Raw genomic sequence first — 22,678 nt, forward strand, 5'->3', positions numbered from 1 at the left:
TCGCTGTTGCTGTTGCTGTCGCTGTCGCTGTCGGTGCTACCGCTGCTTGTTCTTCTTCTTCTTCTTCTTGTTCCTTTGCTGCTGCTTCTTGTTCTTCTTTTGAGTTTTATGCTTTTTCGCTTTTCGTTTTGTTATTTCTCGCTTTGGCGCACATAAATTTGAACGTTAATGATTTTTGCTTGCAGTCGCGCATGCGACCCAAAAGCAACAACAACAACCGACCGACCGTCAAGTGTTGAAAATGAATTTGTTGTTGTTGTTTTTGGTGCTGCTGCTGCAGCAGGTGTCGCCATCTCACTTTTTAGCACAGACTCAAACCACGAAGAGCCAACCAACAGTGGTGACACTTTTTCTTCCCTTTTTGTAGACACCCCCTCCCCACACACCTATACATGTGCGCATTTTTATTAAACAAACGAAACGAAGAAGAAGAAGACAAAGCGAACTCCATATTTTTCATTTAAACGCGCCTGTCGCGCCATCTCGCTCACACCGATGCGCCATCACCGTCGTCGTCGTCTCCACATTGTGTGTCTCCACAAAACTCCACAACTCGCTCGGCGTAATTTTAATTCGAATCAATTTGTTTGTCGCCGCCGCTGCACAGAGTTCAGCCTTTTGCCCAGTGGGCCGCCGATTCGCTCCACTGTGCACCCGTCACGCGTTCCACGGTGCGGCCAGGATACTGGTTTTTTTTTTCCTGTGTGTACTTCTATGTGTGTGTATGTGTGAGTGTTTGCCCTGTGAATTGGGACCCTGAGAGTTAAACGAAGTTAACCGAAAGATCCTACAGATTAAACGGAAGTTCCCGCTAAGCTGTTGCAGGCAAATTAAAAATAAATAACTAACAGTGAACGATTAAAGGGAAAACCTTAATAAATCTATACCAAAAAGTGAACTATAACGGTTATATTGATGAAGAAGGAAAGTTCTTAAAACTAAGATTAAACTCAAAGCCAAAACCAAAGCAAAGTTGGCAACAAAATGGATCAGCTGATCAAACAGTTGCAACTGGCAGCCGCTGCCCAGCAAGTGCATTCACATCCGCATCCGCATCCTCAGCAACATCAGCATGCGGCATCCGCCTTGCAGCTTTATGCTGCTGCTGCCGCCGTCAACCTGCGAGTTCCCGGCTGGTCGCCCTTTCTCAACCTGCCTTTGGATTCTACAAATCCGGGCGACTCTCCAGGATCCGGCAGCAGTTCGTCCTCTGTGTATATGCTCCGCCAGATGGCGCTGATGCAGAGAGCCAATGCCGCTGCCGCAGCAGCCGCTATTCAACAGCAAAGAGATCGCAATCGGGAGCTTGAAGAAGATCGGGATCAGAAGACCAGTGAATTGGAAACTTTGAGGTCTGTGAAAAGGCCAGGAAAACTAAAGAGGGAACAGGAAGGCTCTGGTGGATATCCGAACAACAGCCGCGAGGGTAAGAGAAACTTTTTTTATATACAAAATATGATTTAGAATGGAATTCCTTTAAGGTGATGCCTCATTTACCTCATATTCCAGCTAATTAATTGCCTTTTTCCCCAGTTTTGTGTAAGATTCAGGTATTAAGGGGTTAAATAACAGCCAGAGTGCTGAGATACTAAAATTAAAAACAATAGTTATGACCAGAAAAGTTTATAATAAAGGCAGTAAAAATATCAGGGAAAAATCCCCTTCATTGCGGTTACTCTTCTTCTCTCTTTTCTCTAAACTAAGTATTTCGCATTTGGCCAAAATACACGAAATTGCTGGCCAAATTTAATTACGTGCATAATCAACAAGCAGCAACAACAATAACAAGTGGCCAACACACACACACAAACTCACACACACATGCATTAAAGGCCTGCGGGCGAATAATGTTTGTTGATTTTGTTGTTGCTGGCGCTGTTGTTGATTAAAAATTGATCAAAAAACATAAAAACATACGAATTATGCATGCCAGTATGTAAATGCGTAAGTGTTTCATGTGTGTGTGTGTAAGTGTGTTTGTATGTGTGTATAAGAGTGTTAGTGTGTGTGTGGGTGGCAGGGAATTGATTAAAAGGAGCAATTCGATTGAAATTTTATTGGTAAATTGAATAAACTGCGCGGCCCAGCCTGGCCCGGTCTGGTCCCAGCCGGCTAGGAACTTGTTTTTCCATTTGGCCATTTGGAAAATTGCATTATCTGCGCAAGCTCAGCGGAAAGTTAATGAATGTAATGAATGAACAAATGAGTGCCAGAACGCGGGTGGCATGCCCCATAAATAACGCAATTTCAAGAGTGTCCTTGCCGGGAATTAGCGTTAAACAAATGCATGATTAGGTGTGATTGGTATTTTAGTAGGGAAATTGTATGGAAATAGAAAATGTTTTCCACAGAAAGAAAGTAATTTTTAACAGATTAAACCTTAACTCAACCTGCCCATTACCAAACCTAAAGGTCAATGAAAAACTGCAATAATTTGTGAATGAACAAAGATGAAGAGGTGCCAAGTGCACCTGGCATTGGAAAATGGGAAATGGTGCATGGGAAATGAGCAGTGACAGGTGAAGTCTTCCTGTTTTTCTTTCCCCCCAGGTCACGCCCAATACGGGAAACGCCTGCATTTCGGCCTTCTGTCTTCTGTCTTCTGTCTTTTGGCAATTGAACTAGTTTTGAGGCGCATCCAATTCCGAATGGGAAACACTACGAATTGGCCCTCTCTCATCCCACTCCCGCTCTCGCTCCCGACTTTTCTCGACGACGGGAAATTAGCTGCCATTAGTCATTTTTATTGTTTTCGGTCGCGGCCCCGAAACCAGAAAATAAAATACAGCTAACAGAGGCCAAGAAAACTGTAAAGAGAGCGGCAAAGATGTCGATGGAAAGTCAAGAGGGGGGCGGGTAGACTTGTGGAAATTGGGCAGCCAAACAATTTGTGGCAGCAATTTTTCTTAACATTTTCATGAACCCAAGAAGAAAAAGAAAGAAGGGAAAAAAGGTCGAACGAGAAGCCAAATGTCTTAATTATTTTTGGTAGCTCCCTCCCTGCTGCCCACGAAAGAAAAAAGAACAGAAAAAAAAAATAAAACCGCGTGCCTAAACATACAATTTTCGTTTACGACATTTTAATTAAGTTTTCCCCATTTTCCTCTGCTTGTGGAAATTGGTCAAATTAATAAGAACGCCATTGGCACGCCCCGTCAGGTTTCCCTTTATTCGGCTTTTGGGTTTTCTTTTTCTTTTTCTTTTTTTTTTTTTTTTTGGGTCTCGAAGAAAGGCCCCCTCCCGGCCAGCGATCATCAGTCCATCGGTGATGAATGAATTGAGTTGTTATGCCTCTGTGCCTCCCAATCATCCCAGCTGATCCCAGGTGATCTCAGGTGATCCGCTCCAGTCGATGCCCGCCGCTCATTAGACATCGCTGACCGCGAGCGCTTCTGGTAATTGCCATCATTCGAGGGGTAGGGATTGGGTTTGGCTTTGGCTTTGGGGCAGAACTACCGGGAGAACTGAACCACTAGACCCATAGATTAATTGTGATTGTGTCGAGTGGAAAATGAAGGTGGAAGCAGCAAAGGTTGCACAGTGGAAAACTAAGGTTTGTTGGAGGAAAATCATTAAGCAGAGCAGCCTGATGGAAATATCTCAGCTGAAATGAAGGAAAATCTAATATCTTAAAAGGGAAATCTCTAAAATATTAGATAAACTTCTGCTGTTCATAAAGCCTAACAGAGGCTAGAGTAACATCTTTCCTAGTTACTTACTAAATTTGAGTTTAAAACTAACAAAAGTTCCCTGGAAAACTTCTACATTATAGTAGCAGATTCTTACCAAGTCATGTCTCTGCTATAACCAAGACCTTGTAGGCCATTTCTCCCAGTGCAAGTGATAGGCTCTCGATGGACAAATCCAAAGATTTCTCTCGCCCAAAAGTGAAAGATTGAGTGAGGAGTTGTTGGGGGGCGAAAACAAGACTGGAAGCCCGAAGAGCCGAAAAACGAACAGCGCGGCCCATCAACATCAACGGCTAATGGGACTCTTGTTCGCATCTGGAAAAGGGCCAATTGGAAGGGATATATAGGGGGATATATATATGGAGTATGAGGTATTGGTCCAATTTCCACCGAGATTTTCCGCGGCTAATTAATAAAACGCTCAGTGGGCTCGTTGCACTAATTGGTCCGATCGTCGGTGCCCGCTGATGAGCTTTTGACGAGCATTCGTTTCTGTTTTTTTTATGTTTTTTTTTTTTGATTGTTTGGCTCGGGAAATGATAATTATTTAAGTGGTCTGCCCATTTAGGCGATTGCCAAAAACGAGCCCAAAGCAAGACGAAGCTGAAATCAGAAATCAGAAATCAGAGAACGGAAAGCCAGTTTGGCCGGCGTTCTAAATACTAAATACTCCCAAAACGTCCCGCGCCCACGACCACGTTCATGTCCTTGCATTTGCATTTGCATTAGCATTTGCATAATTTATGAGGGCGACAACCCTGGCCGGTGGCCATAAATTCACCAGAATGGCAGTTGGCCAAAATAGAAGGCAACATCCTTTCCGCTCTCTTCGTTGTTTTTTTTCTAGGCCAACTGCGAATGAATTTTGGCAGCTCACTTAATTTTTTACCCACTCCCAAGTGACTATTTTTCCCCTCCTTTCTTTTGGTCCACCCCATTTTTTCGGTGGACTAATAAAAATCAAAAGGCGTTTTGTTCTCTAAACTTAAATTGAAAACACTTTAGGCCAGTCCTGCCCCAAAAATACAACAACAACGACTGCCTGCCTACACTCACCCACCCACCCGGCTAAAAACCAAAGGATAAACACTTCAAGGGGCGGATTTGGCTTAGTGCGCCTACCCATCCCGCTCCGCCCCTGCTTTTCGTCGTCGTTCTGCCGCTGTTGAATTACCGTTTAGCACAAAGATGGCGGCGCTAGATAAAAACATTTTTTGCCCAAATAAAAACAGTACGAAAAACCCAAAAAAAGAAAGAAAAGCTTGGAAAAGCAACAACAGAAAAGGGGTTTTTGTTTCGGGCACTTGACTTGTTTTTTGTTTCTTTCTTCCTTTTTTTGGCTGGCCATTTACAGTTTTGAGGTGTAATTTTTTCTTAAATACCATTACAAGGGCCACGCCCTAGCCCGCCCACAAATTGCGATTAGCAAATTAGGGTTTAGAGGGGCAGGGGGAAAGAATGGTAAATTTATTGGCTGCCACAAAGGGTTTTCATTTCTGGCCACGCTTATTATTTAATAACCGCTGTTTTGGCCAATCAATCAGCCCGGCAAGGACCCCAACTAATTTTTGGCCATTCATTTTGCCACTTTGTTAGCAATCTGTGTCGACAAGTGTCAAGAAATCAAGGCAATTACACGACCCAAAGCCAACACACACAGGGTTTTCCCCTTACCAAGAGGGTTGGGTGGTGATTTTGTTTGGAAAACATCAAAAAGCGAGGAAACGCTAAGCGGAAAAGCCGCAAGCACGTAGAATCGAGCGTTTTACCGCTAAAGCTAAGCTCGGCACAACCACCTCCCCCTGGAAAACCACCCAGAAACATCCTCAAATACCCTCAAACACCACAAACACACACACACACGCGTCCTGATTTTTATGTTATCTCCATGGACTTGAGCCCAACAAGCTAACGCCCGCCCTCTGCTGCTGCTCCTCGACGACGACATGAAAATTATGTAAAACTTAAGTAAAAGATGAGCTCGTCAAGAATTATGACACCCCAGGGAGTCCACAGTGATGCGAGGGTGTGCGTGTGTATGTGTGTGAGTGCTTGCAACCCCTAGTATCAAGTGGGCGAGGGTATGCATGGACTGTAGTTTCAGTCGAAGTGTGAATGCCCTAGAAAGATATGGGAAATAGATATTGCTTAGAGATCTAACTGTGATCTATATAGGAGTATGTATAGGGAAAGATATATACAGATACGAGGTTATATTTCCTATCTTAAGACCTTATAAATTCCCTTAACTTACCCCAATCTATCAACAAATCAAAGTAACTTCCTTTGACACGACAAGAAACTGTTGACCAAACAACAAAATCTAGCGGCATTTAAGTGGCAGTTTCTTCTTTGGGAAGGGGTGTTGGAAAACCACCCACACTGAATACCATGATCCCAAACTCCAATCCTGCCGCGAAAACTCACATTCGGAAAAACCCCACGACGCTTGTTGGATTCCCTCGTAAATGCCTCATGTGCGTTTATATTGAAACAGATTGCTCTGCCATTCCATTCCATTCCTGTTCATTCCATGCCATTCTATTCCCTGCCCTGGGTGTATCCTTGTGGATCGACTAGATGTATCTGTATTTGTATCTCTCTATGTGTGTGTGTGTGTGTGTGTGTGTGTCACTTGTCTCTGCGTCCTTTGTGAAATTGTTGCGGTTTGCAATTTGCTGCAAATGACACCGAGTTGCTGTTGCTGCTGCTCTATTCTTCCTCTGTTAGCCGCCCTCTTTCCCTATACCCACCCCCCCAACCCCCTCTTTTTGTCTAGCTAAAAAGACGTCGATGGCGGCCATATTGCGTATACGCCATGTGGCTCACCCTGGACACCCACTTTTCGTTGTGCGTGCTTGCTGGCGTGTGTGTGGGTGTGCGTATGGTGCGCATCAACCACCCCGCTGGGAAAATGGAGCGGAAAGAGGGGGGACAGAAGCAATTGCCTACCCTGGTTACGCCCCCGCCACCGCCCTCGTTTTCTGGCCAAAAAAAAAAAAAAACAAGAACTGAGGGGGGAGGGCGGCGTTTGGGTGGTAAAGAAAAGCCGCACGACACTTCGGGGCTAATACAATTTATACACTTGGCTTGGCGTCGTTTCGGTTTGGCTCAGTGCCATGGTCCAAAAATAGAGGAGAGCACGGGGCAAGGACTGGGGATTGGCAGGACTCTGACTTCTCTCTCTCTCTCTCTCTACTCTTCGTGTTCCTGTCTTTGTCGCTCTTTTTGCCCGGCTCGATTGTCAGCCAGTTTTACGGTTGGATCAATGTTTATGCCATTATACAAGCATACACATGCATATATATATGTGAGTATACATATACAAGCAGGACCAAGAGCACACCGAGGCATTTATCCTTGTTATACACCGCCCTGTCTACTGATTTTACCACCCAGCTTGCCCTCCCACCAATTCCTCTGCCCCTCTAAGCGCCTTGCTACGTCGGATTTCGTTTGTAAATTGGAAAATTTTGTTTTTCTTGTCCTTCTATGCTAAGGTCTTTCGGATTCGACGGTTGTTGTACTTAGTAAAAGAGGTAATTGATTAAAGACTTGCATTGCTAATCCAAAAACAGTTTTTCAACTGTTATACAAGTGTTATATAAAGTTTTAGCATAGTTCTAACAAAGGGAAAACTCATATTTCTTAGTATCAGAACTTCTTATGAATCTTTAACTTGTAATAAATGATAAACCAGATATCATACCTTCTTTTAAAGGGTACCTTCTAGTCGAGCAACCAAAATCAACTCTCTATTCTCGCTGTTGCTGTAGTCACAATATTTCTTGTATCCAAGAGCGTTCCGCTCGTTGGCTGTCTACCCTGTCGCTGTCCGCCTGAACTCCCCCTCCAAGCACCGAACTTAGAACCCCGAACCCCGAACCGCGAACACTGAACCATGTAACCCCCCATCTAGACTATGGCTCCACCTCAAGTTGCCTCCACAACGTTGTCGTTGTATCTAATAAACCTTAAATGAAGGCAATATTGTGGGGTTGTTTTGGGTTAATATTGAAACGATAAAATTGAATTGAGCCGTATGCCCAGGGAGGTTTTTCCAAGCAGGAGTGCGGGTCGGCAGACGTCCCTGAAAGTTTTCCCTATTCTCATTGTTGTTGTTGTTGTTGCTTAGCTTTGGCTTTTCCGATTTCTTTGCTTTTCCCATGCTTTGCTTTGGTTTTTTGGGTGAGTTGTAATGACACTTTTAGCTGACTTTGAAGCCATTTCCCCATGTCTCACGTGTGTGTGTGTGTGTGTTTGTGTTTGTGTTTGTTGTGTGTATATGTGCTGGTGTTCATTTCCGTTTCCGTTTTCCATTGCCCTTCGACGGCCCCACTGTTTATTGTTCTCCACGAGTCGATGCGGTTTTTAATCAATTTTTGGGACACGATTGACTTGGCATTGCTTTGGGTTAGAGCAAACGTGCGTGACTTTTGGTGAATTAAATAGGGATTGATTTGTATGTGAAAGAACTTTCTCCAATTATATGAAATGCTAGGAAGTCGCCTATGAGTTAGTTAGTTATGGTGGTAGGATGGTATAGTCATTATGGGTTATATTAAATACTGGTGAGGGTTATATAGGAGAAATGATATAGTATTTTATCATTTAAGTTAAGCGAAAGGAAAGGTAATACTTAGTTATAGGATTGTAGGTTTACAGATCACTTAATGAGTCCTAAAAACCATTTTGAAAAGTTACTATTCTATAGGTTTCATATGAAGTGATATTTCTTAAACTATAAACTGTCTTACTCTCAACTTTTCAAGTTACTATGACAAATATTTCCTAAGCTTCTGATTCAGAAAAATCAAGTGAAGACTTTTTCACCCTTCAAAGTTTATCAAACTGAAATGAAAGAACAAAATGATATACCTAAAGACAGAAAACAATATAAAACTAAGAATATTTATATAGTAGAAAAGCCTAAGAACAAAGTCTCTGCCAAGCGGAAGTAAAAGAGAGAGGTGGGCAGGAGGAGGTATTCGAATTACTATCTGTTTCCGCCGCTGTTTTTGGCCATGTTTCTTTTAATTTTGCTCAAATGCCGTCGGCAATTCGCCAGTTTGCCCTGCTATACACCTCTCCTTTTTGCACACTTTTTCCAGCCATCTCTTTCTCGCCTCGCTGGTCAGCTTTTGGCAGCTGCGACTTTTCCGCTTAACATGCGCTCAACATGTTTGGCGCTGTTGTTGCTGCGTTTTTTTATTAATTGAAAAGTTAATTAAAGGTGATAAAAATTATACATGCCACCGATTTTCGCGCTGCAGGCGTTCGACAGCAACAACAACAACAACAACAACAACAGCAAACACAACGAAACACGTTTCAATTACACGCACACACACACACACACACCTGTTTATAATACACACAGGCATACACCTACCATTTACAACAAGTTGTTCGCTCTGTCTGTCCCTGTCCCTGTCTTTCTCTATCTCTCTCTCTCTGTCTGCTGGCCCAAAAGAGGTGGCGTCGCTGTCGACGTCGACGTCGCCATAGTTTGTGCATTCCAGTGGAATGAGATGAGCGAAAGAGATAGTGCGATGGCAAGTTAATTAAATCCTCATGTATTAATCACGGCACCTACCCCATACCCATCCCCAACCCCAACCCCTTCTCCCCAAGGCCCCTCTTCGCCTACACGCCACCCTCTCGTGCCCTCTCTTTCGCTCTATTAATCGCCATCGCCCGAAAACCCGTTGTGCTTGAATCCTGTACACTGCGAAAAAAAAAGGTGTAAGCTTTGTTTGCATTTCATTTGGAAAATCTTGGAAGTTTCAAGTTTAAAATTTTGAAGACCAAAAAGTAGATTTTTTAATAATAAAATATAAAATATTTTGAAATTTTTATAGTTTCCAAATTCATAGAGCAAGCATAACCCTGCACATTTTCTCTCAGTGCATTCTCAAAATCCTCGCTATCGCTTTTTCTTTCACTCGCCTTGCTGCTTCAGCTCTCCCTTTCGCACGCGTGGGCCTAAATCTGCGCTTGCGTGATTCCGATGGCAAATTAATTCCTTGGTAATTTGTTTTGATGTGATGTGCGACTTGAAATTGATTGAGATTGTGTTGTTGTTGTTGGTGCTTTTGTTGTTGTTGCTGTTTCTGCTGGGGAAGAATTCATTAAAAGCAGCAGCAGAAATCAATTTTTATGATCGCCTCTTTGCCTCTCTCTTTGGCTCCTCGTCGCTTTGGCTTTTGCTTTGGCTTTTTCTTTAGCTTTTTGCTTCTTTCTCTCTACCTCTTTGCCACACTTTGCTTTTAGCTCTAAGTTTCTGATTCTCTGCTGTTCACATTTTTGTGCATAAATCATCCGCCCGGCTTCAGACATAACTTTCAATTAATAAACTATTGTCTATATTAATAGAATTTGTATGCCATGCCATTTGGCATGGTCTTTGGCTTTTGCGTCGAGATTTGTTTGCCCAATTAATTATACAAAGAAACCGAAATTGGAAACTGCTCTCGGTTACCCATACCGCCCGCCTATTATTTTGGGGATTATTATCGTCTAACTGGATGAGCTTTCACAACCAAACAACTGTTTGGCCATACAAGTGGATTTTCGGTGGCAAATTAAAATTTATGTCGCAGTTTGCATCTGTAAAATGGGTAGACGACGTAGTAAGGTAGTTAAATATTTTAATTGGCCTATTAGAAAGTGTTGCTTAAAGGCTATAATGCTCTCTATCTATCTCTATCTCAGGAATGCAAGAAGATTTTATAATTTAAAAGGACTTTGCAATTTTCTATCAAAGACTTGCAAACCTGAAACCTGAATCCAGACTGTATTTTGGCAAAGCCATAACTTGTCCGAATGTAGAATGTCTCATTCCATGTCTCATTGGATTCGTCTTTAAATTACAATCAAAACTGTATTCACAGCTAAAAAACTTAATTTTAGATCATTTTTGAAAAAAAAAAAAAACGATCGAAAAGGCTAGTTTAAGTTTATCCTCAATTTCCTCCTAAAATTACAGTTTTTTGTTCATAACTCAGCCAAAAATGGTCCAAATGAGGAATGTAATACCTCGTAGGGCTCGTAATTTGATTCCTATGATTCCCAATTGATTTGCATTCAAATCTGGAAAACTTCATTTCTGGCCATTTTTTGAAAATTTTGATGATGGTACCCCTTATCAAAAATGCGAAAATTGGGCCAAAATTGAATTTCCCAAAATCGAAAAACGAGTGATAGGGGTGGTAAGTGGTGGTCGTTAGCAGCACAAAACAGTCATTCTTTTGGCTGTGCGTCTTGTTTTGACCGAGCTAGAGCTAAAAAGCCGAACATAGTATTGCTCATTTCTTATGAAATTGGGTTTCCTGATTTTTTAGCCATTAAATCGGAGCTCGCTCTGAAATATCAGAACGATAATGACAAAAGTAAGTATAGGGGTTTTAAGTTTTGGTAGTTAGCTTCATAAAACAGTCGTTGTTTTAGCCGTGCGTCTTGTTTTGACAAAGTTTAAGCTAGGAAACAGCGACAATCCGGGCTCTCTGCTGCCAAAAGACGTATACTTGATTTTGGGCACACAGAAAATCAGTTTTTTGGTCATAGCACAGCCAAAAATGGTCCAAATCAGGAATGTAATACCTCGTAGGGCTCGCAACTTGATTGCCATGATTCCCAATTGATTTGCATTCAAATCTGGAAAAAATTTTGATGATGGTACCCCTTACCAAAAATGCTAAATTTGGGCCAAAATTAGATTTTCCAAAATTAACAAAAACCTGATACGGGTCGTTAGTATTGGTGATTAGCTACTCAAAACAGTCTTTATTATGGCTGTAAGTCTTGTTTTGACAAAATTAGAGCTTAAAACGCACTGAAAATGTTAAATTTTTATGCAGAAAACCACTTTTCTTGATTTTTGATGAGAAAAAGGTCGTATTTAAGCCAAACAGCTGCCAATATCTCTCGTTTGAAATATTTTTAATAGCATCTGAGATGCGCATCTCAGTAAAATGTTAGCTTTATCTATAACATCCCTGATATAGTACAAAGTAGAGCTAAAGTTTCTCAATCTCTGCCAATAAAATGACACTCCACAAGCCTTAAATCAGTGCCTTTCCTTTCCTCAACCTTGCACCTGCAGCACACACACATACAAACATATACAAAGGCAGCGCGAAAGAGATAGACAGTTGGACCACGCCCCCTCCTCGAAGAGAGCGGTACGAAGAGGTCGCTTCGTAATCAAATTAAGTAAATTACAAGCTCTCAAATGTGCAAGACTCGTGTTTTACCAGGCTAATAACTGCCGAAAACGGCGGAGAATCCGATCCGATCCCAGCAGGGCCAAAAACGAGATCCCCAAGTTGGCCTGATCCGCAGCTTTAGAGGAGTCAGTTGAGAGATCGCCAGGTATCCCCAAGGTGGGGTGCCCCTTCCCCTTTCACTTAGCCAGAATTTAAGAACTCAATTTGAGCTTGCAACCTCTCTCCCTTGCACCCCTCAAGTGCTATCTCTTTCACAGGCCTGAGCCTGATCTTTGCCGCGCTTCCTTTCTAAATTGATTTTGAAAACAAAATGATCGTAAATTTTGATCGTCTTTGCTGCCTCTGCAAATTACCGCAGCTTTCGGTTTTGTTGTTGTCGTTGTTGTTGGGCGATCTTCAAGCGGGCACCGCCCTAAAAAAAAAAAACAGCATTGTTGTTGTTGGCTCTTTTATGGGCCTTGATTGAGTTGTCATATTTTATTACCGAAAATTTTAGACAACGTTGCAAGTCCATGCCCATGCCCATGCCCATGCCCCTTCATTTGCCATAGCGAATTGGTTTCGAGGATCTCGAGATCTCAGCAAGTCAACGTTGTGACGTTGACGCCAGCGCAGGCGCAGGCGCGGCTTCACACCTGTATTGGTATTGGTCTTCGTGTGGCTGTTGCTATGTGTACGTGTGTGTGTGTGTGTGTGTGATATTCAGGTGATAATATGCCCGCCATTTTCGTAATGGAAAGTAATTATTGTTTGCGGCAACGAATTACAGTAATCGTCATAAAATGTTTCCCCATGACTGCCCGCAGCGGCAGAGCGGCAGCGCTGCAAACGCCAAAAAAAAAAAAAAACCTAGCACCCAACAATCAGCGGCCGTAAACAGCGTCGAAGAAGCAGAGCAACAGAAAGAGACAGAGCTAAAGGGGGGGGTGAAAGAGAGAGGGACAGAAAGCAGACGGCAGCCCTCCTATAATCAAGGGAAATAACATTTTCAAGCAGCGTTAAAACTAACATTAATTATGTCCGAAACGAACAAAACGATCGGCCGGGGCACGGGCGGAATGCGGACTGCGGACGGCGGAATGAGGAACGCGGAAAGTTGGAACGGAAAACGGCAGAGCAGGAGGGTCGCGAAACGAGGAAGCGCAACATCGAAGAGGAAGCCTCAAATTGGGCAGCAACAGCGAGAACAGAAAAACAGAAAAAAAGAAACCAAAAAGTGGCACAAGGCAAAGATCGTTTATGCGGGGATCACTTTTTTGGAAGTTTGACACGAGAAGTGCTTAAATTTTAATTCGAGAACATTTGTTCTTTGTAAATACTTTATGATCATGCTGAAGGGCCTTAGGGGAGAAAGGGGCATGAAGAGTGCAACATTCTTAAGAAGAACTTCTGGCAAATCTTCTCTCTAAAACGAAGACTTAAGCCAACCTCTTAAGCTTAAGATATTTTGTCATATTAACAAGTATAGGAAGAGTACTCCATCCACTCTCTGCCTTTGCTAATTACCAATGTTGCAAGTACAAGAAAAAGGAAATATCAAAGAGCAAACAAGCCGCTGTCAATGTGTTTTAGCACAGTCTTAATCAAGGGGATAGATCCACAGTAAGTGGCATTGAGCATGCAAGACGTCATGCCATGTGCCACATTGCTAAATACCGCCCGAGATCCTTGCCGCACATATCAAATTAATAACTGTCAAATAATATAGCGTTTAAAGCAGCTAAATGAAATGAAAATTAGCCATAGACGGAATGCTGAGGCAACAAAGCAAAGGAAAGCCCGAAGAGAGATGGAGCCAGCACATGCAACACTGTAAGTGGCTTTTGTGGCGCCCCCCGATCTGATATATATTATATATATATAGTAGTATGTAGTATATATGTGTAGAACCCACTGGCTATCGTTGGAAAGTCGTTAGAGCCACGAACATGGCAACAAAGCAGGGAACCGAGAAAAGGAAAGGACTGGCTGGATGGAATAGGAAGGAAAACGAGTGTAGCCCCCGTTCAGAGTTACGCCCCAGAGACGGAGACGGAGATGGAGACAGAGGCCGAGACCAAAGGAAAACCTGAACGAACAACCAGACGTAGGCGCATCCAATCCTCTCCCCTATAGCCAAGGCGATCTGTACCGATCTGAAGGAGGACGAGCTCTAACCAACCGACCAACCGACCAACCGACCGACCGAACGAAACGACGTTAATAAGAAATTAATGTCTTGATCATTTTCGATCGTTATGTAAATCAATCAGGCAAATTATAGCTCAGGGGCTTGCCACAATAATTAGACCCTATTCGTAATAATGCGCCACAAGCTGGCGGTGAGCGAGCGAGAGGGTCGTTACCCGGATAGAGATAGCGATAGAGCGATCCTCTTGGCGTGCAGACGCTGACGCGCCCCTTTGCAAAAATGAAAAAAAAAAAAAACAAAACGAAAGCGCAACAAAAAAAAAACCAAAAGCGAAAAAGAAGCAAGAACGAGGTAAAAAATGTGGCATGCAACGCCTTGATGTCTTCTTCGACTCGGGAGACTAAAGACTGAAGACGGAAGACCCAAAGACTGAAGACTGAAGACTGAAGACCGCAGATCCAAGATCCAGGGACGTCTTCATTAAAACAACAAAACATTTATGCGCCGCTTTGGCATGTCGATCGTAGCCGGGAGATCGTTTGAGAGCAGTTCGTCATGGCAGCGGACTTTGCCAGAGGGGGCCAGAAGGGGTGGGTAAAGAGAGAGGGGAGGGAGGAAGGGTTATGAGGGGTTGGCGGGGGGCAACTGGCAACATCGTAACAAGATGCGTAAAAATTATTGATTTTCTTTGACTTGATTGTTGTTGGCTATCAAAATTTAATCATAACATGCAGCACAACCAGCAAACAGCAGAGGGGGCAAGAGTACACTTAAAGAAATACTAGAGATTTGTTTTAAGGAAAATTAATTAATATAACTACTAAGGAATAGCCCTTAAAAACTATTACTATCCAAGCTCAATGGTTGTATCAAAAAAAAAGATTTTGCAAGACTTGAAAGTCTCTCAGGGACTCACTTTTGAGGTTTCACTTTTAGCCTGAAATCTTAAATTACTTACAAGATTTCTTCGAGTGTAGAAGGATGGCCAAGAGCTGGGTATGAGCTGGGGCAACAGGTACTGCGAGATGGAGATGGCTAGCATGTTGCCAAGTTAACCACTCGGCCACTTCCACTTGAATTTTCAATTTTGCATCGCGCAGCAGCAGGGCAAAGTAATTTGCCGCGTTGACGTGCCTGGCCTGGCAGATGAGCAATGACCCGGCCCCAACCAGATCGGAGGAGAGACCAGAACCCAGACCCCAACAGCTATACCTATGTATATAGCTGAACCAGACCAGTATCAGAAAGCAACCCGGATAGCCTTTTGCTGTCGATTTCACTCGCTCGTCGTGTCGATCAATTCGTTTTAATGCAAACAACTCGTATAAATTCATGTGGCAAGTGGGCAGCAGCAGCGGCAGTACTTCACCTTGCCCCTTACTCTTTGGTTGATCCCTTCCTGGAAGCAGGCAACCAAACACCAGGGCACTGGGCACTGGGCATCAGGCAAAGTGCAAAGAAATTCATTAAATTAAGTGCCACACATTTGTGGCCCACTGTGCGGTGCCTTTGGAGAGCGGAGCTGAACGCTCCTCCGATTGCGGTTATTATTGCTCGCCCATAAAGCGGCCGACGGAAATGAGACTGTGGACAAGGACCACAAGCTGGTCAGAGGATAACCAAAAGGGTGGGAGGGGAGGGCTTTCAAAACTAAGAACTGAGAACTGAGCGGTTGAGTGACGGCGTCAGTAGTGTCGGGAGCCTAGACAAATTACTGGGCACCTCTCGCAAATGGCGATTGTCCGGGTGTCTACTGTAATGCGGTTGGCGGAGTCGCTGGCTAATGATGATGGACTCAAGCGATCGTCTCTCTAGGGGTGGCAAAAGGCGGCTCTTCTCTCAGGTATTTAACCCATTTAATGTCTAACTCTGGCTGAAGGATAATCTCGGTTTTATCATCTCTTTTTCTTAGAAGATAAGTTAAGATTAGATAGTAGATGAGTGATATCAGCCAACAGCTTCCCACGTTTAGAAGGTGGTGAAGAAACCATTTAACACTCCTCCAAGTTAGTCTTGGGAAAACTCGGACAATCCATCAATGTAGCCGGGAACTAAACGCCTTTGACAGGCAATGAAAAGTGTCGGCGGCGGGCAAAAAGGGGTTAATTTTCGAGTTTAGAGTGTGAAAAGAAGAGGCGTTCGAAGGGAAATCCTTGTGTCATGGGCTCGTGTCTGACTTTACTATTTTTTATGGCTGATCATCCTGGGGGTTGACTCTCCTCAACCGACAACAACAACGAGGGTCACACAATTAGCAGCCCTAATAGTTTTTTTTTACCACTTTTTCGTAACAGTTTTTTAAATTTAGCTATTTTTTAGGGCGTTTTATTTATGTATTTTTCTGGGGTAGAGTTTGTTCTTTTTTTTTTTTCGTGTGCAAAGCAAAAAAGCAAATCAAATCATGTGACAAGCTTCTAATGAACCTCAGAAAGCACCCCAGAAATGACATTTTTTATGATGATTTTCTGCTCCCAGCCAGTGCCAGTGCCAGTGTCGGCGTTTCCCGAACTTTTGTGTGGCCTATAAATGCTAATGAGCCCTCACATTTTTTTCCTTCCGGCTTCCGCTTGTCGCCTCTCTCGCCTTTCGCCAGTTTCAATCTAATTTTTTTTATAGATTTTTACGGGCATTTTTTGGGTAATTTTTTGTGGGTCGTTTTCGGAGGAGGTGGAAAGTCAGTAGCTAACGTAGGTAACGTTATGACTTCGTATAGCAGCAATCCCTGTCCTTGTGCTCATCATCATCATCGTCCCGAGGGCCTCCTTCCTTCATCTGCGTGTGCATTTTGTTCCACTTGAGTTTGTTTGTTTAACGACCTTTGAAATTAGGCAAAACTAAGGGGCAAAGGCTGAGGCTGAGGCTGAGGCGCGCTCTCTCTGGGGTTGCCACTGAGATTGTAGGCCTTTTGGGTTTGGTTTTTCAGTTTTCCAGTTTTCAGTTTCCCATTTTGGGTTCTCGACTGGACAGCAGAAAGGAATTTATTCTGTTTATATGCTAATTCCTGCGATCGGCCTTTCATTGAATCAGATTCAGCCAGCAGATTCGCCATTTGCTGGCCTAATTAAAATTGGGTTAATGTTTTTAATTAGCCCAGCCAAGAGGAGGGGTGAGCCATGGCCAGGGGGGTTGAAACTTGAATTCATTTACAAGAAATCGATTAAATAAGTTTTTAATTAGACAATTGGGAGTTTACGTTTTCCACAATTGAATTTCACTTCCTCATAAAGTAATAAGTTTTTCTTTCTTTCTCCTAATACATCCGCATTGCTGCCCCATTGACTGCCCCATCAATCCTTGGGGGTCTCAATCAGCTTCAGTTTCAGTTTCAGCTTCAGCTTCAGCCTCCACTAAATGGCCGGCAAATGTTTTAACCATTAACTGCCACGCCCTCGCATATCGATTGCGGGACTCGACATATGAGACTGCTAACATGGCTGGACGCCCCCTTTCCCAATCCCCTTCCCATTCGGTTAATCCAAATCCCTGAACTCAGACCTCGAAGCGGCAAAACAAAAGCCAAAGACCTGTTCCAGTTGCCAGTTGAATCTTCGTGGCAAATTAGGTGGACAAACCCCCGAAATGCTGCTGCGGCATACAAAACTATGCCAGATACCCAGTATCCATAAAGAAACCACATCTCATCCTCGTCCTTGCCCTCGTCCTGCTCCTGGCTCCCGGGGAGTCGGAAAGTCAACAAAAACCATAATTCAGATAATTTTATTTATAACACCCTTGAGGAATTATATTTTATTTACTCTTTCAAGTGTGATGATGAGGTTGAGAGCGCAGAAGTGGCAGGGAGCGGGCGGGGTAAGGGGCATTGTTGGATGGACCGATACCGATATGGGCAGAGTCCTTGTCAGGGACCTGCCCCTTTTGTTCGGTGTTTGGTATGTTTTGGTGTTTGCCTGTTTGGGTGTTTGCCTGTTTGACTGTTTGCCGAACTCTGAACTGAAATGTCTGGGTCGTTCCGAAACAGGGGTTGAACTCGTCCCTCTCTTCTCCTCTCCTGCAACTCCTTCGATTTCCTAGCAGATGTGTTTCTAAATTGTCAAAATCTGTGTGCATTTCAGCATATGAAACTCACGTCGTAGACCGCTCTATGATTATTTTTATTATATTTTTTTTTTGTATTCCATATAAGATTCCAAAGCGATGACTTGGGTTGGTGGTTCCTGTGGTTAGCCAATGGGCTCCACAAGTCAGTAGTCCAAGCTTCCCCTTGCTTGGTAATTGCCCAGTCAGCAGGAGCAGCAGCCAAAGCCAAAGCACTGGCAATGGCAAATTTTTGCAATTAAATTTCACTTAAAACTGCAACCGAACAGAGGAAAGCCAAAGGATTCCAGGGGGGTTCCAGGGTTGGATGAAGAGGGTCCGTAGGAGTAATTTACTTCCGCCATTGGGGGGCTTTAAACATATCCGAGCAACACCCACCACTTCCTAATTGTGGAAACCAATTTGCGCCGCTATAAATTAGAAAGACAAACGACGCTCCTCCTCGAAATCCTGGTGAATTTGTCAGTCGGTCGGTCGGTAGGTCGGTCGGCTGGTTGCTAATGGGGGCGTGGCCACTTCCTGTTCCTGTTTCGCTTTGCAATTTCTACTACTGCTCCTGCTTGCGGTTCCTAGTCGCACTCGCATATCTTGGAAATTTGCATAAATAGACTTTAATTGTTTGCAATTATAAAACGAGACTGGCACCGCCTCCCCGCCGCCTTTCGGCATAACACACGGCCACATGGATACGTGGACTCATGACTGGGACTCCCCCGTTTAGTGGCTCCGTATCCAGCAGATACTATTCCGGTTAATCGTGCCCGCTATCACGGGCTGGCTTCCCATCCGAAAGGCTAAATGTAACAGAGATCTTAGTTAGTTGGGGGTTTTTCTCGAGTTTCTAACAGCTAACTAAACGAATTTTACCCCTTTTTCCTTTCCTATATAGACTGCAATCCTGCGGAAACTGCCATGGAGGAGTCAACCTTTATGCGTTCCATCCATCAGAGTCCACAATGCGATGAAGAGCTTAAGACCAATCTGGAAGCAGATGAGGAGACGGATTCCTCGAAGCGGAGACGCTGCCGGACCAACTTCAACTCCTGGCAACTAGAGGAACTGGAGAGAGCCTTCATGGGGAGCCACTATCCTGATATCTTCATGCGAGAGGCCTTGGCCATGAGACTTGATCTGAAAGAGGGCCGCATAGCGGTGAGTTTGCTTTTCCACTCCAGCTCCTTCTCATTTCACATCCCGAATTGCGGGTTTTCTTAGAAACCTTGACTAGCTTTCAAGTTGACTTACCCTGTGGCCTATCAGTAGACCCTATCCTAACCCTATCCTAACCCTATCCTAACCCTATCCTAACCCTAGCCAAACCCCATCCGTTTCGATAACATTTGCGTGAGCATTGTAAAACAATTTGGTGGCAACTGGGACTCAATTACTCAATAAAACCAATTACCTGACTATTTTTATCCATTATAATTCATTTTATTTCATTTGCCATTGCGTTTCGTGTCGCTCGTTGTTGTAATGATTTCAATTGCATTCCCATAGCGTAGCTTAACCCTTTGTCGCCCCCAGCTCTCAGCCCTGAGCCCCCTTTTCCGTTGCTGGCTGACTTTGCATGTCAGTGAGTGTGATTATCGTGGCTCTTTGTCTATCTGGCTATGGCCCTCTCTTTCGGGGACATTTGGCTACGCTTTTCGTCTGAAATTGTTTCTTGACATGACATATCAATTTGTCAATGCGAACGACAAGACAGCGACAGTCTGTCCATTCCCTCTTCCCTCCAGTCAGTCAGCTTTTGGAAGGCATATATATGTATATATCTCTCTCTATATATATATTCTCGTATACTATGGGGCAGGGGCAGGGGCAGGGGCTCTTGTTAAGGCCCAGAACAACGAAGCATTGCATGCCGCTGTTCGAAAACAATTTGTTGCACACTAAAAAAAGCACAATGCATGCAAATGACTTCAAATTGTCACACACACACACACACACACACCGAGCGATAGACTAACACACACTGGTTGCCGCCCATTGGAAAATGCCTCCTCGACTCCACCCCTCGATACGGCTGGGTTCTCCGGCAAACTGCACGTCAATTAGCGACGCCATCTTGTTTATGACTCCAACTAACCAAAGCAACCATCCCCATCTCCAACCTCATCATCATCATTGTAATCATAATCATCATCATCATCATAATCATCTTCGCCCTGTGGTCACGATCTCCAACGCGTTGATAATGATGACCCACCGCCAGAACGCATGACACATTGCCCTTGGCCAGGCTAATTGTCCGCATCTGAATTGGTGGCTTATTGAAATGAAGCAGAGGGAATTACCTCTGTCCAGTAATGGATATGTCTAGGTGGTATATACATACAGCTAATCCCATCTGATGCATCCCCCAGGTCTGGTTCCAGAATCGCCGTGCCAAGTGGCGCAAGAAGGATCACACCAAGAAGGGTCCTGGCCGGCCGGCTCACAATGCCCAGCCACAGAGCTGCAGTGGCGCACCCATTCCCTTGACCGAACTCAGGGCCAGAGAAAGGTGAGTACAATAGATCATTCCAACTTGATCCTTGATCCTTGATCCTTAATCCATATATCATATCATATATTAGAGCCCAGCGCAGCAAGCGGATGAAGAAGGCCATCGATCGGCAGGCGAGGAAGCTGCGTCTCAAGGGAATCGAAGTGGATTACGCTAGACTGAAAGCGGATTACCTGGCTGCCCACAAGGACAATTGGTTAGAGGCCGAGGACCATGAACTAGACGATATGGAATGCTATGGCGACGATGATCTAACCATTGATGTGGTGGGCGAGGAGGGCCAAGAGGATGTGATGGGCGACAGTCAGGATAACTCCTTTTGCTCTTCGAGGACCTATCCCAAAAGCACTAGCAGCGAACTAGATCTCGATGACATGGCGGTGCCCATTAAACTGGAGTCATCGGCTCCTCCGCCACCGCCATCCTCCCAGAACAAAACCCTCTACAGTTCCTCCTTCAGCATTGAGTCCCTTTTGGGCTCATAACGAATATCGCATATCGAATGTTAACTAGAGTTAAGATTCCGGTGGCTAGCTAAGATCTAAGTGCGAATATAACCTCTAAACCTGAAACCTGAAACCTTTAACCTCGTTCTCTGCTTTGGGTATTCACCTGGGGGTCAAGAGTGTGCCAGTACGGTTAGGAGAGGAATACGCAGCATGCCAAAATAAGACTGCATTTTAATTTCCAGCCAAAGAGCCCCAAGGCTCTGGGAGGGGGTTAAGACATACGGAAATTCAGGCAGAAGAAGGCAGCTTCAAGAGGCGGAGGCAGTGCATCCATCAAGTTCACACGCAGCTTGCACGGTGGAGTCTGTTGGGTAAACTCGGGATAAAAAGAAGTCAGTGGTTAACGAGTGGTAAAATCGGTAGACTAGATAAACTTTCCTCTTTACATCACTTTCTTATCTTATCGATATCAAATTGATTGTTTCCAATTACTTATCGATAAGTTAGCATTCCTTTCTATTCACTGCATGCCACCAAAAAGCATCCATGGTGCAGGTGGCCTCATCAGCATCAGTCGGAATCCAAGAGTCGCAATTTCGACCTCAAGGCAATTTCAAAAATGCAACTCGCGACCGTTGTGCAGCAGAGACATGGAAAGAGATGGCCATATGCAGAACGAAAGAGATGGACGACTCACAAATGTAATACACACATCAGGCAAATAAATTAGAAGGCAACTCCTTCGGCAGAAGCGTCAGCCAGGCCGCGCCCCTCCGTTCGCACTCAAAAGGGGTTCGCCAGAGTCAGAGACAGAGCCAGTCAGAGAGTCCTACAAAATGGAGCCCCAGTCCGAGTCCGAACCCGAATCCCAGGTGAGGCGAATCCAGGGGATGCAGAGTGGCGAGTAATGCAGACAATCCGTCATGCAGGTGTGAATGATTCATTAATTTCTCGCCTTCATACGAATTTTCATTTCAGTTAACATGCAAGCGGAACCGAAACGAGCCTCAAAGAGTTACGCAGACAGTGAGAAAAACTGAGGTTATCATTTAAAATGATTAAATAAACTTTCTCCCAAGCAAATTCCTTAAATAAAGAAGTTTTCCTCTAGAAGAAGTTGCCCTGCCTTTTGCATCTGATTTAAAAAGTCAAAATATTAGCAACTTCCCAGTTTTCTTACGGTGTAACAGAGATCGGTAAAGAGGGTAAGACGGGAGAAGAACAGCTCTCAAGATGGAGATGGGGCTGGACTTTAACGGCGACGTATGCCTGGCAGCTTTCTTGAAGATCCGCTCGACTCCAGCCGCATCCACATAGCCCACTGCTGATCCTCCGAGCTTAACGTCTTCATTACGCACGGCCACGGCCCACGTTTCCTGCCGCCTGATGCCTTCCTCTCTTTCGAATCCACAGAAACAGAGACACAAAAAGCTGAGACTGAGACTGAGACTGGTAGACTCTTTGCCTCTGTTGCCAATTTCGTTTTGCATTTTCAATTTCGTGGCATTTCCTTTTCGGGATCTGGTCATTTGGGCATCTGAGAGATCTGCAAGATCTGGGCACCTGGGGATCCGTAGTGATTCGCAGCTAAGCCGAAACACCAGCGGGTGGCCCGA

The 22,678-nt window shown here is 44.2% G+C and overlaps 1 protein-coding gene across 1 annotated transcript; it reads left to right on the forward strand.

The window, feature by feature from the left end:
- Positions 1-112: 112 nt before the first annotated feature.
- On the forward strand, positions 113-22,044 carry LOC108117429 (homeobox protein unc-4). The gene is made up of 5 exons (XM_017229847.2): positions 113-728; positions 794-1,426; positions 18,994-19,256; positions 20,471-20,610; positions 20,684-22,044. Exons 2-5 carry the CDS (start codon positions 985-987, stop codon positions 21,096-21,098), a joined length of 1,260 nt encoding a protein of 419 aa, XP_017085336.1. The 5' UTR covers positions 113-728; positions 794-984; the 3' UTR covers positions 21,099-22,044.
- The last annotated feature ends 634 nt before the right edge of the window (positions 22,045-22,678 follow it).

This window comes from Drosophila eugracilis, unplaced genomic scaffold (genome assembly GCF_018153835.1).
Source record: "Drosophila eugracilis isolate 14026-0451.02 unplaced genomic scaffold, ASM1815383v1 contig_498, whole genome shotgun sequence".
Lineage (NCBI taxonomy): Eukaryota > Metazoa > Arthropoda > Insecta > Diptera > Drosophilidae > Drosophila > Drosophila eugracilis.